We start from the raw sequence: 14,977 nt of genomic DNA, 5'->3' as shown, positions 1-14,977 counted from the left end.
CAGGGATGGCTAGTGAATGATCAGTCTCAGCCTTCACCTCAGGTCCCCAGCATCATTGATGTCAGCTTTGAACCAATTAGATTCACTCCTTGTGATTTCAATAAATGGCTGGAGGCACAGTATACTTCAAAAGCCATGCATCCTGACTGAATTCTTGTAATAGGTACTGAAGATCAGTACTCCAAAACAGACCTCATTCCGAGACACGCTGTTCCAGTGCAGCCACAAATGCTGAAATTTTCCAATGTGGAAAATTGACGAGGTATGTCTTCGCACAAAACTCAGGATCTGTCCAACCTGATGGCTGTTGATGGGCCATAATCTTGGAAATTCCCTTTTGGCAATGGGCATCCCAACACGCAAGGAATGCAAACAGCTCTCCACAACCTTCTCTAGAGCAGTAGGATCTCTGTATGCCATGAGTGAATTTAAAAAAAAAAATCTGATGCCCAGCCTGATGGGAATGTTGCAGAATCTAGGTCAGCATGAAAAATCATAGCCAGTGCATGTACTGGATCTCTAGTGTTTTCTTTGGAACTCTGGGAGATAGGCCATCAGATCCTGGGGACTTTTCAGATATTAGTCCCTTGAGTTTCTTCAGTACTTTTTCTTTACTAGTAACTAATTATTTTAATTTTGTACACTTATTAGTCCCTAGGCTATAATATATTTCTGCTATCTAACCTGTATTTTACTGCAAAGATGAGGACAAATGTATCTGCCATTTCCTCAGTCCATGGTAGTTTATTTTGTCTCTGCAGCTAAGGGATCAACATTCCTTTTTGTTGTTATATTCCTTTTTATATAGTTATAAAAAATCTTGCAATCTTTGTTTTTGATATTCCTGACTCCTAAACACACTCTGTACCTTTCCCTTTTTATCATTGTTCCCTATTGTTATTGAATTCACTTTATAGTATAAAAGGAAAAAATAGGTCAGAATACAAAATGATGCACTTAGAATTGAAGGTGGCTGAGGATTTAGACACAACACTGGGGAGAGCAGAAAGTCAGACCATATAGAAATGTCACATTACTACATTGAGCTGAATATTAGAGCAGAACAACCCTTGCTACTATCTGATCAGTGCTCTGCCATATTGCATATATCGTAATGTTCAGAAAAGATAGTTGGGTCTGTTTCCCACCTTCACATTTATGCTCCACAAAAGCCTCAATCTCAGCCTGCTAATGTAATATTCCATTTATTCTTCCTTGTGTCTCTTCAATTACATAGATATGTTTCATTCTGATTACTCCTTGTGATCGTATAGTCCACATTCTGATGTCACTGGTATATAAGCCTCTTCTGAATTTCTTACTGGATCATTACATCTGGAAATGTACATTTTAACCACATCACCGAAAACTGAAATGCTACTCGTAACGCTAAACAGCATTTAGAGATTTGTGCATTTTATTGAATTTAATGAAATGAAGCATGGTAGTGTAGCAAATTGAAACTTGAGTATATAATGCCTTTAGCTGATGGAGAATGCAACTTCATTCAGAACTTCACAGGTTGCTTTTTCTTAGCCCCATCTTTGAAGTGAATGCCAAAGGAAGCTGACAGATTCCTTCCAGAAAATAAAGAAACATTTGCAAAAGAAATGGACTGTGATTGCACTTCAGAGTTTACAATTTAGCTGAGATAATTTAGAGAATGAATATCTCCTGTTATTTTAAAAAGATGTCCTTTTATTTTTGATTATTAGATTACAGAGCGAACGTGCCTTGATGAGCTGCAGTGAGAGTTCAGCAATTGTATCAGCATTCATGGAATGCTTATGCTTCACTGTGCAACAAAATCTTGGGAACATTGAGGATCACCAAAAACTCCAACAGATGCTCATAAATGAACAGGTATATGAAAGACTGAAGGAAACGATTCTTAAAAATACTGAAAATTAACTTCCTAAAGTTGAAAACAAAAAGGGATCTGGAAATTGGAATCTTTTATCCATTGATAAGCACTTTTACACATCTTAATGTATCAATCCACCCCAGGTTTTCATTTCTTTGAGACATTTTTCTTATTCCATTCCCTTTTTGAGTTTCCTTGAGAATTGCAATATCCTTAACTCAGGGAATAAGTGTATACCCCACTTAACTACAAGGAACAAATACTGGTATCTTTCCCTTTCATCTAGTGTATCTGGTCACTGATGCTTTCCAATACTAGGTGAAGTTGGTAATTGACAATGTGGAGGACTATTGTCACAAACCTGCAGCCAATGATATATTTGTTCTAGCATGCTGGGAAACAGTAGACAGCTTCGTCACATTTGAATTTGGCTTTCATGACTCTTTAAAATTCATCCTTGAATTTAATTTTGTTACAAATGCAAAATTTATGAAATTATGGTATTTTAGGATGAAATCTTGAAGGTAAAATAAACAAAGGACTGGTAAGGCAACCTGCTCTACTTTTGGGTTTTTCAACTTGGTTGCTCAAGGAGGACCCAGGTTGATTTGCTCGGAAGAAGGAGGTTCTAGATATTAACATCTATATATAATGAAGAGTAGTTGTGCCGTTATAGGTCAATTCTCATGGAACTGCTTGGAATGTCAGCTTTATAAGCTTTTGTTCTTATCAGTGCCAGTGTAATTCCAAGGTAGAGTGGTCTAAGAGGTCTAGAGAATCGTTAACCAGCATTTTTGCTTGGATGCTTGATCCAACTGATGCACTTTGCAATAGAGGCAGTCTTTAGGAAGGCAAGTTCACAGAAAATCATTATTATATTGAGTTACAGTTTCCTAAGATATCACTCAACCTCTTAGGCACAAGACAGCCTGCATGAGAGACCCAGAAAAGTAAAATGCCTCCTTTATCAGTAAAGATAAAAGTAGAAATCTTACAATGCCAGGTTACAGTCCAACAGGTTTATTTGAAATCACAAGCCCCAATGCTCCAAAAGCTTGTGATTTCAATTAAACCTGTTGGATGTTGTGAGCTTTCTGACTTTGTCCACCCCAGTCCAACACCGGCACATCCACATCAAAGGTAAAAGTGACAGGAGGACTTTTTTTCTGCAGTAGAGAGTAGAAGTTCCCTTCATATAAAGGCCACCTACTGGTGGTGCATAAAGTACATGTAAGCAAAATGAAAGCCAGGATCATTGTAAATGATGGAAAGCAGTAGCTAGTCTCAGGACGACAGGAAATGTGCATTTAGAAACGTTCTTTGTTTTGTTTTTGAAAAAAATGATTTTTAAAATAAAATTAAATGCACAAAATGGAGAAATGGAGGCTGGCTCCTCTGCTCCCACTGCAGGCCTACCAACTTTTGTCCCTATTCACACCAGAGTCCCAGCCCTGACTTTGCCTTCCCAAACTCCACATCAGTAGTGCATGTACTGATGATATCATTGTTGTGTACAGAATGCAGTTATGTCATAGGTGCACGTGCATATGCTTTGTGTAACTTGTCTTCACTGACTATGTTATGCATGTGAGGTGGTCAGTTTAGTGTTCTGGATAATCACACCTTAATACTGAATTTGTTTATTCACTGTTGCTTTTGGTTTGTTACAGTAGAAATATTAAATCTTAAGTCTTTGTGTGATCCACTGAGTACCTGAAAATGCAAATATCTTCTAAAAATTAGTGGTTTCTAGGCAGATTATAGCAATATTTATGATTTTTGCATTGGTCAATAGCCAATATTTCAATTATATGTGAAGACTATTATGCCAGTGTTACTCATCAGAATGGTCTGCTTTTGACCATACAGTAAGCTTGCTTGTCATAGAGATGAACAGCATGGAAACAGACCCTTCGGTCCATGCCAACCAGATATCCCAACCCAGTCTAGTCCCACCTGCCAGCACCCGCCCATATCCCTCCAAACCCTTCCTATTCATATACCCATCCAAATGCCTCCACCACATCCTCTGGCAGCTCCATTCCATACATGTAACACCCTCTGCGTGAAAACGTTGCCCCTTAGGTGTCTTTTATATCTTTCCCCTCTCACCCTAGATCTCTGCCCTCTAGTTCTGGGCTCCCCAACCCCAGGGAAAAGAGTTTGCCTATTTACCCTATCCATGCCCCTCATAATTTTATAAACCTCTATAAGGTCACCCCTCAGCCTCCGATGCTGCAGAGAAAACAGCCCAGCCTGTTCAGCCTCTCCCTATAGCTTAAATCCTCCAACCCTGGCAACATCCTTGTAAATCTTTTTTGCACCCTGTCAAGTTTCACAACATCTTTCCGATAGGAATGAGACCAGAATTGCACGCAATATTCCGACAGTGGCCGAACAAATGTGCTATACAGCCGCAACATGACCTCCCAACTCCTGTACTCAATACTCTGACCAATAAAGTAAAGCATACCAAACACCTTTTTCACTATCCTATCTACCTGCGACTCCAGCTATGAACCTGCACTCCAAGTTCTCTTTGTTCAGCAACCCTCCCTAGGACTTTACCATTTAAGTGTATAAGTCCTGCTAAGACTTGCTTTCCCAAAATGCAGCACCTCTCATTTATCTGAATTAAACTCCATCTGCCACTTCTCAGCCCATTGGCCCATCTGGTTCAGATTCTGTTGTAATCTGAGGTAACCCTCTTTGCTGTCCACTACACCTCCAATTTTGGTGTCATCTGCAAACTTACTAACTGTACCTCTTATACTCACATCCAAATCATTTTTATAAATGACAAAAAGTAGAGGACCCATCACCGATCCTTGTGGCACTCCACAGGTCACAGGCCTCCCGTCTGAAGAACCACCCTCCACCACCACCCTCTGTCTTCTACCTTTGAGCCAGTTCTGTATCCAAATGGCTAGTTCTCCCTGTATTCCGTGAGATCTAACCTTGCTAATCAGTCTCCCATGGGGAACCTTGTCGAACGCCTTACTGAAGTCCATATAGATCACATCTACCAGTCTGCCCTCATTAATCCTCTTTGTTACTTCCTCAAAAAACTCAATCAAGTTTGTGAAACATGATTTCCCATGTTGGCTATCCCTAATCAATCCTTACCTTTCTAAATACATGTACATCCTGTCCCTCAGGATTCCCTCCAACAACTTGCCCACCACCATCGTTAGACTCACTGGTCTATAGTTCCCTGACTTGTCCTTACTAACCTTCTTAAACAGTGACACCACGTTAGCCAACCTCCAGTTTTCTGGCACCTCACCTGTGACTATCGATACAAATATCTCAGCAAGAGGCTAAGCAATCACTTCTCTAGCTTCCCAGAATTCTCGGATACACCTGATCAGGTCCTGGGGATTTATCCACTTTTATGCCTTTCAAGACATCCAGCACTTCCTCCTCTCTAATATGGACATTTTGCAAGTTATCACCATCTATTTCCCTACAGTCAATAGCTTCCATATCCTTTTCCACAATAAATACTGATGCAAAATGCTCGTTTAGTATCTCCCCCATTTTCTGCGGCTCCACACAAAAGCTGCCTTGCTGACCTTCGAGGGACCCTATTCTCTCCCTAGTTACCCTTTTGTTCTTAATGTATTTGTAAAACCCCTTGGAGTCTCCTTAATTCTATTTGCCAAAGCTATCTCATGTCCCCTTTTTGCCCTCCTGATTTCCCCCTCAAGTGTACTCCGACTTCCTTTATACTCTTCTAAGGATTCACTTGATCTATCCTGTCTATACCTTACATATGCTTCCTTCTTTTCCTTAACCAAACCCTCAATTTCTTTAGTCATCCAGCATTCCCTATACCTACCAGCCTTTCCTTTCACCCTGACAGGAATATTTACTTTCCTGGATTCTTGTTATCTCATTTCTGAAGGCTTCCCATTTTCCAGCCTTCTCTTTACCTGCGAACATCTGCCCCCAATCAGCTTTTGAAAGTGCTTGCCTTATACTGTCAATATTGGCCTTTCTCCAATTTAGAACTTCAACTTTTAGATCTGGTCTATCCTTTTCCATCACTATTTTAAATCTAATAGAATTATGATTGCTGGCCCCAAATTGCTCCCTCACTGACACCTCAGTCACCTGCCCTGCCTCATTTCCCAAGAGTAGGTCATGTTTTGCACCTTTTCTAGTCGGTACATCCACATACTGAATCAGAAAATTGTCTTGTACACACTTAACAAATTCCTCTCCATCTAAACCCTCAGCACAATGGCAGTCCCAGTCGATGTTTGGAAAGTTAAAATCCCCTACCATAACCACCCTATTTTTCTTACAGATAGCTGAGATCTCCTTACGTTTGTTTCTCAATTTCCCTCTGACTATTGGGGGGTCTTTAATACAATCCCAATAAGGTGATCATCCTTTTCTTATTTCTCAGTCCCATCCGAATAACCTCCCTGGATGTATTTCTGGGAATATCCTCCCTCAGCACAGCTGTAATGCTATCCCTTATCAAAAACGCCACTCCCCCTCCTCTCTTGCCTCCCTTTCTATCCTTCCTGTAGCATTTATATCCTGGAATATTAAGCTGCCTGTCCTGCCAATCCCTGAGCCATGTTTCTGTAATTGCAATGATATCCCAGTCCCATGTCCTTAACCATGCCCTGAGTTCACCTGCTTCCCTGTTAGGCCCCTTGCATTGAAATAAATGCAGTTTAATTTATTAGGCCTACCTTGTCCTTGCCTGCCCTGACTGTTTGACTTTCTTCTGTTCTCACCTGTACCCATCTCAGTTCAATTTCTTTCCTCACTATCTCCCTGGGACGGACGCACGCACGCACACACTCCCAGTATATCAGTTCCCTTCCGATTTAAGTGTTTTCTTCCTTCTTGTACAGGTCACTTCTATCCCAAAAGAGATTCCAATGATCCAAAAACATGAATCATTTTCCCATACACCAGCTCCTCAGCCATGCATTCATCTGCTCTATACTCCTATTCCTGCCCTCACTAGCTCATAGCACCGGGAGTAATCCAGATACTACTACTCTCGAGAACCTTCTTTTTAAATTCAGGTCTAACTCTCTGTAATCTCCCTTCAGAATCTCAAACTTTTCCTTTCCTATGTCATTGGTTCCAATATGGACAATGACCTCTTGCTGGCCCCTCTCCCCTGTGAGAACATCCTGCACCCTCTCTGCGACATTTTTGATCCTGGCACCAGGGAAACAACACATCATTCTGATCTTCCGCTGCTGGCCACAGAAACGTCTGTCTGTACCTCGGACTAGAGAATCCCCTAACACAATTGATCTCTTGGAACCCAACATACCCCTTGTTGCATTAGAGCCAGTCTCAATACCAGAAACTTGGCTGATCGTGCTACGTTCCCCTGAGATTCCATCACCCCCTACATTTTCCAAAACAGCATATCTGTTTGAAATGGGTATATAGACTCCTGCACTAGCTGCCTACCTCTCTTACCTTTCCTGGAGTTATCCCATCTATGTGACTCTATCTGAGACTCTTTTCTCCCCCCACCCCCTTCCTATAACTGCCATCCATCACATACTGTTCCTGTTGCAAATTCCTCATCGCTTCTACCTGTCTCTCCAACCTATCCATTCGATCTGATAATATTTGCATCCAACAGCATTTATGGCATTTATAATCTGCAGTAACCCTTAAACTCTCTTTAAACTCCAATATCTGACAAGAAGCACATATTACTCTACTAAAGGCCATTTTCGCTCCTTCACAATCAACAGACCCAGAAAATAACACTGTCTTATTCCTCTACAAACAATGCCCCAGGTTAAATTAGTAGTTATGGCTTATATTTTAAATTTAATCAAAAGGCATATGTTTTAAATTGGTCAACTTGTATGTGTGGCATGTAGCAAAAAGAACGTTTACAGGTGCAGACTGAGAGTATTTAAGGCAAATAGAAGTTTGATAATTGTTAATGTAATTTTGAAAGTAATAAAGTTGAACTACTTCTTTCTTGAACTTCTTATTTCTTTCAGCTGCTACCTCTTTTAAATTTTGCTTTGAAGAATCCCAAGCTGCAAAGTGGCACTTTCTCCAAACTTGCAGACACTCTTGCCTCATGGGAAAGACGGACTGATAATTCAGATATAGAAGAGTGGGCTGCTGCATACAAACGACTGTTATCTGATTTTTGGAAAGGTCTTTCTCAAGCCTGTATATCTCAGTTGGGCAGCACTGAAGTTGATGAAAATGTATTAGAAGGGATCTCCTCTTTGCTTAAATGCATGGGAAAGCCTAAGGGGACAACAGAACAGTCTGTGAGAAAGAAAGGTAAAATCAGATTTATCGATCAAGAAGAAACTCAAGATTATGAAAGCAATGCTACAAACCACCTGGAAGAATTAATTTTTGGAACGAAGAAAACATTGGAATCTGAAAATTTGGAGGATACTTCAAGACAACGTCAGGACAGCCATCCTGCCAGAATAGTGCCTTTGGAAGCCCTAATCTGTGAACTTGCCAAACTGAGCATGACCTTTATTAATGAACAGAACTCCGAAATGCATCTTGTGTTCTTGACTACACTCATTAGCTCATTTCCATCAACAAAGCTATTCACTATTTTGCTGGAAAATGATAAACCAGGGAGTGCTGAATCTTTCTTTGAAGCAAGTAATGAAGTGAAAGCGATGGCAAGTAACCCTGCTGTACGGTTTCTGACTCAGAAACTACTAGTCTGGGTGAAAGATGATAAAACTGACTTAGGTTTTTTGGTTGATATGCTCTACAGTGTCCTTCATTGCTGTGATAATAATGAAAGGAAGATAATACTGAACCAAATCTCTCAGGTAGGTGAAAGAGCATAGAAAATCAATGGCAGTTTTATTTACCAGTTTTGAATAGGTTAGATTAATAGTTATGAATCATGTTCAAGACATTTTTATAGCTGTTTATGCCTATTCAGCAATAGGCACTTTTACCAGTAGGGCACAGAATTATCATTGCATGGAAAAATTATTAAACAAGCAGATGGAAGGTTATCCGGTAGGCGGGCATGTGGGTCTGAGGTTACAATCAATGTTCCCTCTAATATTTTATGCTGATGCATGGACCTCTGATGTCTGCGCACAGCTTCCAGAACTGGAAGTCAATGCATCTGCATGGTGATTGGTGTGTACAGACCCTTCAAGAGCTGTGCTGTTAATGAGGGAACATTGATTGCAATCAGGTCAGCCATGATCATTTGAATGGTAGAGCAGGTTTAAGGGATTAAATGGCCTACTCCTGCTCCATGTTCATGTGTTCGTACTTGGCTCATCAATTTAGGATGGCTCCATCCCTGCAGCTCTACAGGTTTATGTTCTTATAATCTCTGACCAGCCAAGTAGTGTGTTCCAGCTCGGTAAAATGTAAATGTTCTTAAATCGGCAGCACCGTTATTGCCATGAGTTTCTCTCTTTCTCCTCTGTCTGTCTGTCTCTCTCTCTTTCTCTCTCTGGTTTCTCGCTCTCGCTCACTTTCCACCCCCCCCCCTTAGTCTCTCACTCTCATGTCTCCCTTCCTCCATCATTTGTTTTCTTTCACTTTTCTGTTTTATGTCTGCAATTTATTTCACTCTATTTCCAGCAACTTTCCTGGTCAATTGTGAAAACGATAAATATAGGAGATAAGTAGGATTAGCTGCAACTAACTGAGTAGCAGGTAGGGAAGGAGCATGCAGCTGCAGGAGCTCAGAGTACAGACTTTTGACAACTGATCCAAAACTTTTCTGTTAAGTCTCACTTAACATTCACTCTGACTGTTGTTATCTTGTACTTAACCCCATGTTCTGTAATGCCCCAGATTAAAATTTCTCATCCTCCACTTTAAATGCCTTCATGGCTTGGTGTCTCCCTATTTTTGTAGCCTTCTCTACAGCCCTAATATTTATCTCTTAAAAACTTTTCGTTAACTTTGCTCCTGCTGTTTAACCATCATTGACTGTGCCTTTAGCTGCCTGGTCTCGAGCTCTGAATTCTCGCCCTGAATCTCTCTACCTGTCCAACTCTTTTCTTTTCTCAGTCTTTCCTTTAAACGTATCGCTTTGAACAAAATTTTAGTCTCTACTTCTACTAGCTACTTTAGTTCAACATCCATTTTTGTTTGACATCTTTGGGAAGCACCAGTGTATTTCTTATGTTCCAGTTGCCATGCAAATGCAAGCTATTATGTTATTACCCCTTTAGTAAAGAATGCTAACTTTTCTTTTGTAGATGGAGCAAGGCTGGCTCCTCGTGTTCCACATCGTACAAAAGGTAATTCTGCATGCTACTGGAATTTATTTACTGAGTTTAGGTTTTCAGATAGCCTTGTGTTTTGGACTTTTAAATTTTCCTTTTCTTTTATTTAGAGTCTAAATAATATTTAGTGCAGATCACCATATTACATGCTTATAAGTTTGTCTTCATGTCCAACTGTAAATGATAAAGGGACTATGTTAATTTGATTTTCAAAATGCAGCTGTTCAATCAGCATTCAAAATAAAATTCTTGTCATGTAAGCCATCTTTGTGAATGCCTTTAGCATGCTATTTAACAATATTTGAACTAAAAGGAATTTAACTAAAAGCAAAATCCTTTTGCAGCTGATTTATATAACCTGAATTAGTAGTGGTATTTATAGGATGAGATCAGAAAAAGTTTTTTTTTGTTCTCAAATTTTGGTTTTGTAGTTAACGAATGACAATCTGGAAAGTGCACATTTTATGCCCTCTGTATGGATATATTAGTATTGCAAGTTTATGTTGTTAGTTTAACTGTGGTCATCAGTTGACTGGAATTTTCACATCATTTTGAAGCAAAATCTTGTGATTCTGTCAACAATTCTAACATACATTAAATAACGGTATTCCCTCAGCACTAGTGTTGGACTTGTAGAACTAGAAGGAATTAATACCATAGGCAATTTGTTTTGAGCCTCAAAACCATTAAAACTAAACCATTAATCAATTTACAATGTAGATTGTTCATGGATTATGGAAGTTGCTGGCTACGTCAGCATTTATTGTCCATCACTAATTGCCTAGAGGGCAGTTAAAAGAAAACCATATTACCATGAGTCTGAAAGGTAAAAACAATGACTGCAGATGCTGAAAATCAAATACTGGATTAGTGGTGCTGGAAGAGCACAGCAGTTCAGGCAGCATCCAGCGAGCAGCGAAATCAACGTTTCGGGCAAAAGCCCTTCATCAGGAAAAGTCATGTATAAGTAAAACCAGGTAAGAATGGCAGATTTCATTCCCAAAAGGACATTAGTTAACCAGATGAGGTTTTTACAATAATAAGCAATGGTTATATGGTTGCCTTTAGGCTAGCTTTCTAATCTTCAATTTAATTGAATCCAAGTTTCACCTTCTGCCATGGTGCGATTTGAATTCATGTACCTAGGACATTTGCTAAACGTTCTGGATTACTATTGCAGTGACGTTGACACTATGCTCTCCCTTCTCCAAAAGTTTATTAAAAGTCACATAGAGAACTGAACTTGAATAATACTGAAAATGCTTTCATGTTGTGCTGAGCAGGGCAAATGGAAGAATGCTAAATTTCAAATTATTACCGCAATTAATATTGCAGGAGAAGCACAGTTACCCTGTCCAAACAAGTGGATTATGTTAATGTCTTGCATTTTTGTTTTAATTACCCAAGAATTTAGAGAACCCATTGCTTGCTCCATGACAATGTCCAATCAATCAGAGTCAACTTGTGAACAGCTTTTCTCGGAGTATTGATCATTTGAACTTTGACTTCCTTTCATTTGGTCTGCTGAGCTCAACGTAGAACACTCTAGCAATGTGTTTCTCTTTTCAGAAATAAATAAGTTTATAAACATTACATTTTCAGAAAACCTAATTTATAATGGTTAAAATGCTTGTTAATCTTTGTTGTTTCCATTTCTAACCTCTTTCTTTCAGGCATGTTTGGATCAAGTTAAGTATGCTGCTGTTTCTGATTGGTTGAAAGGAGAAGTACTTGGTGAGAAATTGGTCTTATTGGCAGATGAGCTCTGTACAATGGGAAAAACAAGCTCTTGGCCAAAAGATGCCCACTCACAAAGCTGGGTGTTACTTAGCCTAGCTCTGTCTAAGCACTTCAGTAATGGTGAGTAGAGAAGCTTTCATTCAAAAACCTTCCAGAACACTCTGTGTAATGATATATGACATAGATTCGTGGCACAGAAATAGGTCATTTGGCCCAAACAATCCATGTCAGTATTATGCTCGAATCCCCTCCTAGTAGTCACCCCCCCATCCTCATTGTGGTGACAAAACACTTTTCACTCTATATTTGTAGATATATGTGATAGTAAATAACTCAATAAAATCACGTATGTGTCCATCTTCCCACTAAATGTATTTGTACTATTTGCTTTAACCACATAATGTGGTAGTGAGTTCCACTTTCTCAAAATGCATGTTTTATCAAAATGAGAAATTTAAAATAACAAAGGATTTGTTAATATGTATAAATAATGTATTGCTACCTCTGATGAGGTATAATCTTAAAATCAGATTTGGGCTTTTCAGAATAAAATCAGGAAGCGTAAGATAAAGTGCATTTGAAATGTGGAACTTGCTTCCTCTTAAAGCTTGTGGAAACTGATTGAGTTGATGTTTTTCAGACTGTAATTTTTTCAAGATAATGTGACAAGGGGTGTCAGTCAAAGTTGGGAGGCGAGTACTAGCTGAGTTACGATATTATGAACATACGAAATGGAAGCAGCGCTAGGCTACTCAGCCAGTCAAGCTTCGTCTTCCATTTGATAAGAACATGCCTGATCTGATTATTCCATCATAATAATCTTTCACCTCCTTGCATATCAAGGTTCTGCCTGCCTCTGCCTTAAAAATATTCAAAAACTTTATTTTCACCACCTTCAGAGAAAGAGTTCCAAGCACTCATGATCCTCTGAGAAAAGAATTTTCCTTCTCTGTCTTAAATGGGCAGTCCCTAATTTTTAAACCATGATCCCCTTGTTCTAAATTCTCAAGCAAGCAGAGATAATCTTTCCACACCTACCTATCAACACACTTCAGGGTAAGCGTTTCAACTAAGCTTCTAACTCTTCTAAACTCAGGCAGATGCATGCCTCGCCTGCCTCGCAGCATGTTTCCTGTTCAAACATTTCCAGCAAAATGGTTAAATATGATTTCCCTTTTGCAAAATCTTCATTTACCTTGGTGCTTGGTTATATCATCTTCAGGTCAAAGGCTAGGAATTCTCAGTCACCCCTTCCAGCTTCCCAAAGCAGAGCTGATCCTAGGGTAGAGTGAATCAAGGTCATCTAAAAGAGGGCCACCCCTGATCCTGTATTTGGTGGGGTACTCTGCATTGGGATCATAGACACATGGAAGGAACTAGAAACCAGGGTGAGAGTGAACTTTGAATATGCAAATATAACATTTCATTTCTTTTCCAGTTTAGTTTGAAGGCAGCAAGGACTCTTTAACACAAAGAAATTCATGGAATTATGTATTATAATGATATATGTGTTATAATTATGTCCTATAATTCTTTGAGGATTGCTTCAATGCTTGTGGAGGTGTTGTGCAACTAGAACACCTTCTCTCTTGACACAATTTTGGACTTGGCTGCATTACAGTGATTAATTTGGTTCAAATCATATGATTTCTCTCATTTAGCCATCCCTGCTCTGTGAAGGAGTTGACACCGTGTGACTTCCACGCGATCTTTCACCCACTTAAGAATGGTTCTGTCCCAAAGGCTATCCATCTGCAAGGCATAAATCAGGCATGAGTTAGAATACTCTGAGTTTTGAGAAGATTTATAGCTCAGATTGACGTTCTGGATGTAGGTTTCCTCGCTCACTGATGTTACCTAGTCTGATGACGAAACATTTGAAGACGAACCTTCCAGCTCAGTGAGCAAACCTACATTCAAGAATACTCTCTATTTGACTGGCTTAGTGCAGCCAACAACACTCAAGCTTGACAGCTTCCAGGTCAATGTAACCCACTTGATTTTGCACCAATCCACCACTTTCAGCATTCACTTCTTTCACCAAAGTGAAGTGGTAGCAGAATGCATCGTCTAGAAGATGCAGTGCAGTTACTCAAGTCAGGTCCTCCGACAGCACCTTCCAAATCATGACTTTTACCGCCTAGAAGGACAAGGACAGCAGATGCTTGGGAATCCATCCACCTTCACCCTCCCTTCTGAGCCACACAACCTCCTGATTTGGAACTATAGCACCATTTGTGCACTGTCACTGGGTGAAAATCCTGGAACTTCCTTCCAGCAGTACTGTGAGTGACCTTGTATCCCAAGGACTGCACCAGTTCAAGAAAGTAGTGTGCTGTCACCTCTTTCAGGGCAGCAATATCCACATTCCAAAGAACAAGTTAAAAAAGAAACTTTGCTGTGGTTTTGGAAGAACTAAATGATCATTCCTTTTAAGTCATAATTGAAAACAATTTTTATCTTTCCTATGGCTTTTTCCGAAGGTTTAGTAAAAAATTGTTTTTACTGCCTATGAAAAGGTAAGGACAGCATAGCCCTGCCTGATCATAGGGCTGCTCTCGTGTGTGAGAGAGAGAGAGAGAGAGAGAGAAATAACTGGTGGTGTTTTAACTTGAGGGTCACCGCATCTTAGGTGAAGGAAGAGTTTGAGAAGGAAAGTCTTTCATGGCACCAAGGCAAGCTCAGCCAATGCAGAAACCCATGTTGTTGATGTCATTCCATTGTAAATCAACCATCCAGCCAACTGAGCTAGCCAACTTCCTTGTTGAGTATTAGAGCACTGGCAGAAAATTCCATCCAAGCTGAAACCTATCATTGACAATAGCATGGAAGTTGGTAGTAAGGGCTGTTGTAGCAGTGGTAGTGTCCCTATCTCTGGGTTGGAAGGCGTGGGTTCAAGTCTCACCTACTCCAGTGGTATGTCATGACACATCTGACTAGTTGATTAAAAATATTTGGAAATCATTTTTCACCACCCTCATTCAGCTGAGTTTTGACGAGGTTTATTAGACTAAAGATCAGGATATTATAGAGTCTGAAGATACTGAAAGGGGTCACTTGAACAGGTGAGTTCATGCTGGATCTCTTTAGAACAACCCAATTAGCTCCAGTCTGCTCCTCTATCATA

General features: G+C 39.8%; 1 protein-coding gene across 1 annotated transcript in view; it reads left to right on the top strand.

Moving 5' to 3' along the window:
- Positions 1-14,977, top strand: part of ltn1 (listerin E3 ubiquitin protein ligase 1) — a 134,832-nt gene that overhangs the window by 32,346 nt on the left and 87,509 nt on the right. The window contains exons 9-12 of the mRNA XM_072584941.1: positions 1,716-1,863; positions 7,867-8,679; positions 10,084-10,125; positions 11,784-11,970. Of these exons, the coding sequence (XP_072441042.1) occupies positions 1,716-1,863; positions 7,867-8,679; positions 10,084-10,125; positions 11,784-11,970 (1,190 nt within the window). The remainder of the gene's footprint in view (positions 1-1,715; positions 1,864-7,866; positions 8,680-10,083; positions 10,126-11,783; positions 11,971-14,977) is intronic.

This window comes from Chiloscyllium punctatum, chromosome 15 (genome assembly GCF_047496795.1).
Source record: "Chiloscyllium punctatum isolate Juve2018m chromosome 15, sChiPun1.3, whole genome shotgun sequence".
Lineage (NCBI taxonomy): Eukaryota > Metazoa > Chordata > Chondrichthyes > Orectolobiformes > Hemiscylliidae > Chiloscyllium > Chiloscyllium punctatum.
Note: the sequence above shows the minus strand (reverse complement) of the source record. Positions and strands in the feature narration are given on the sequence as shown.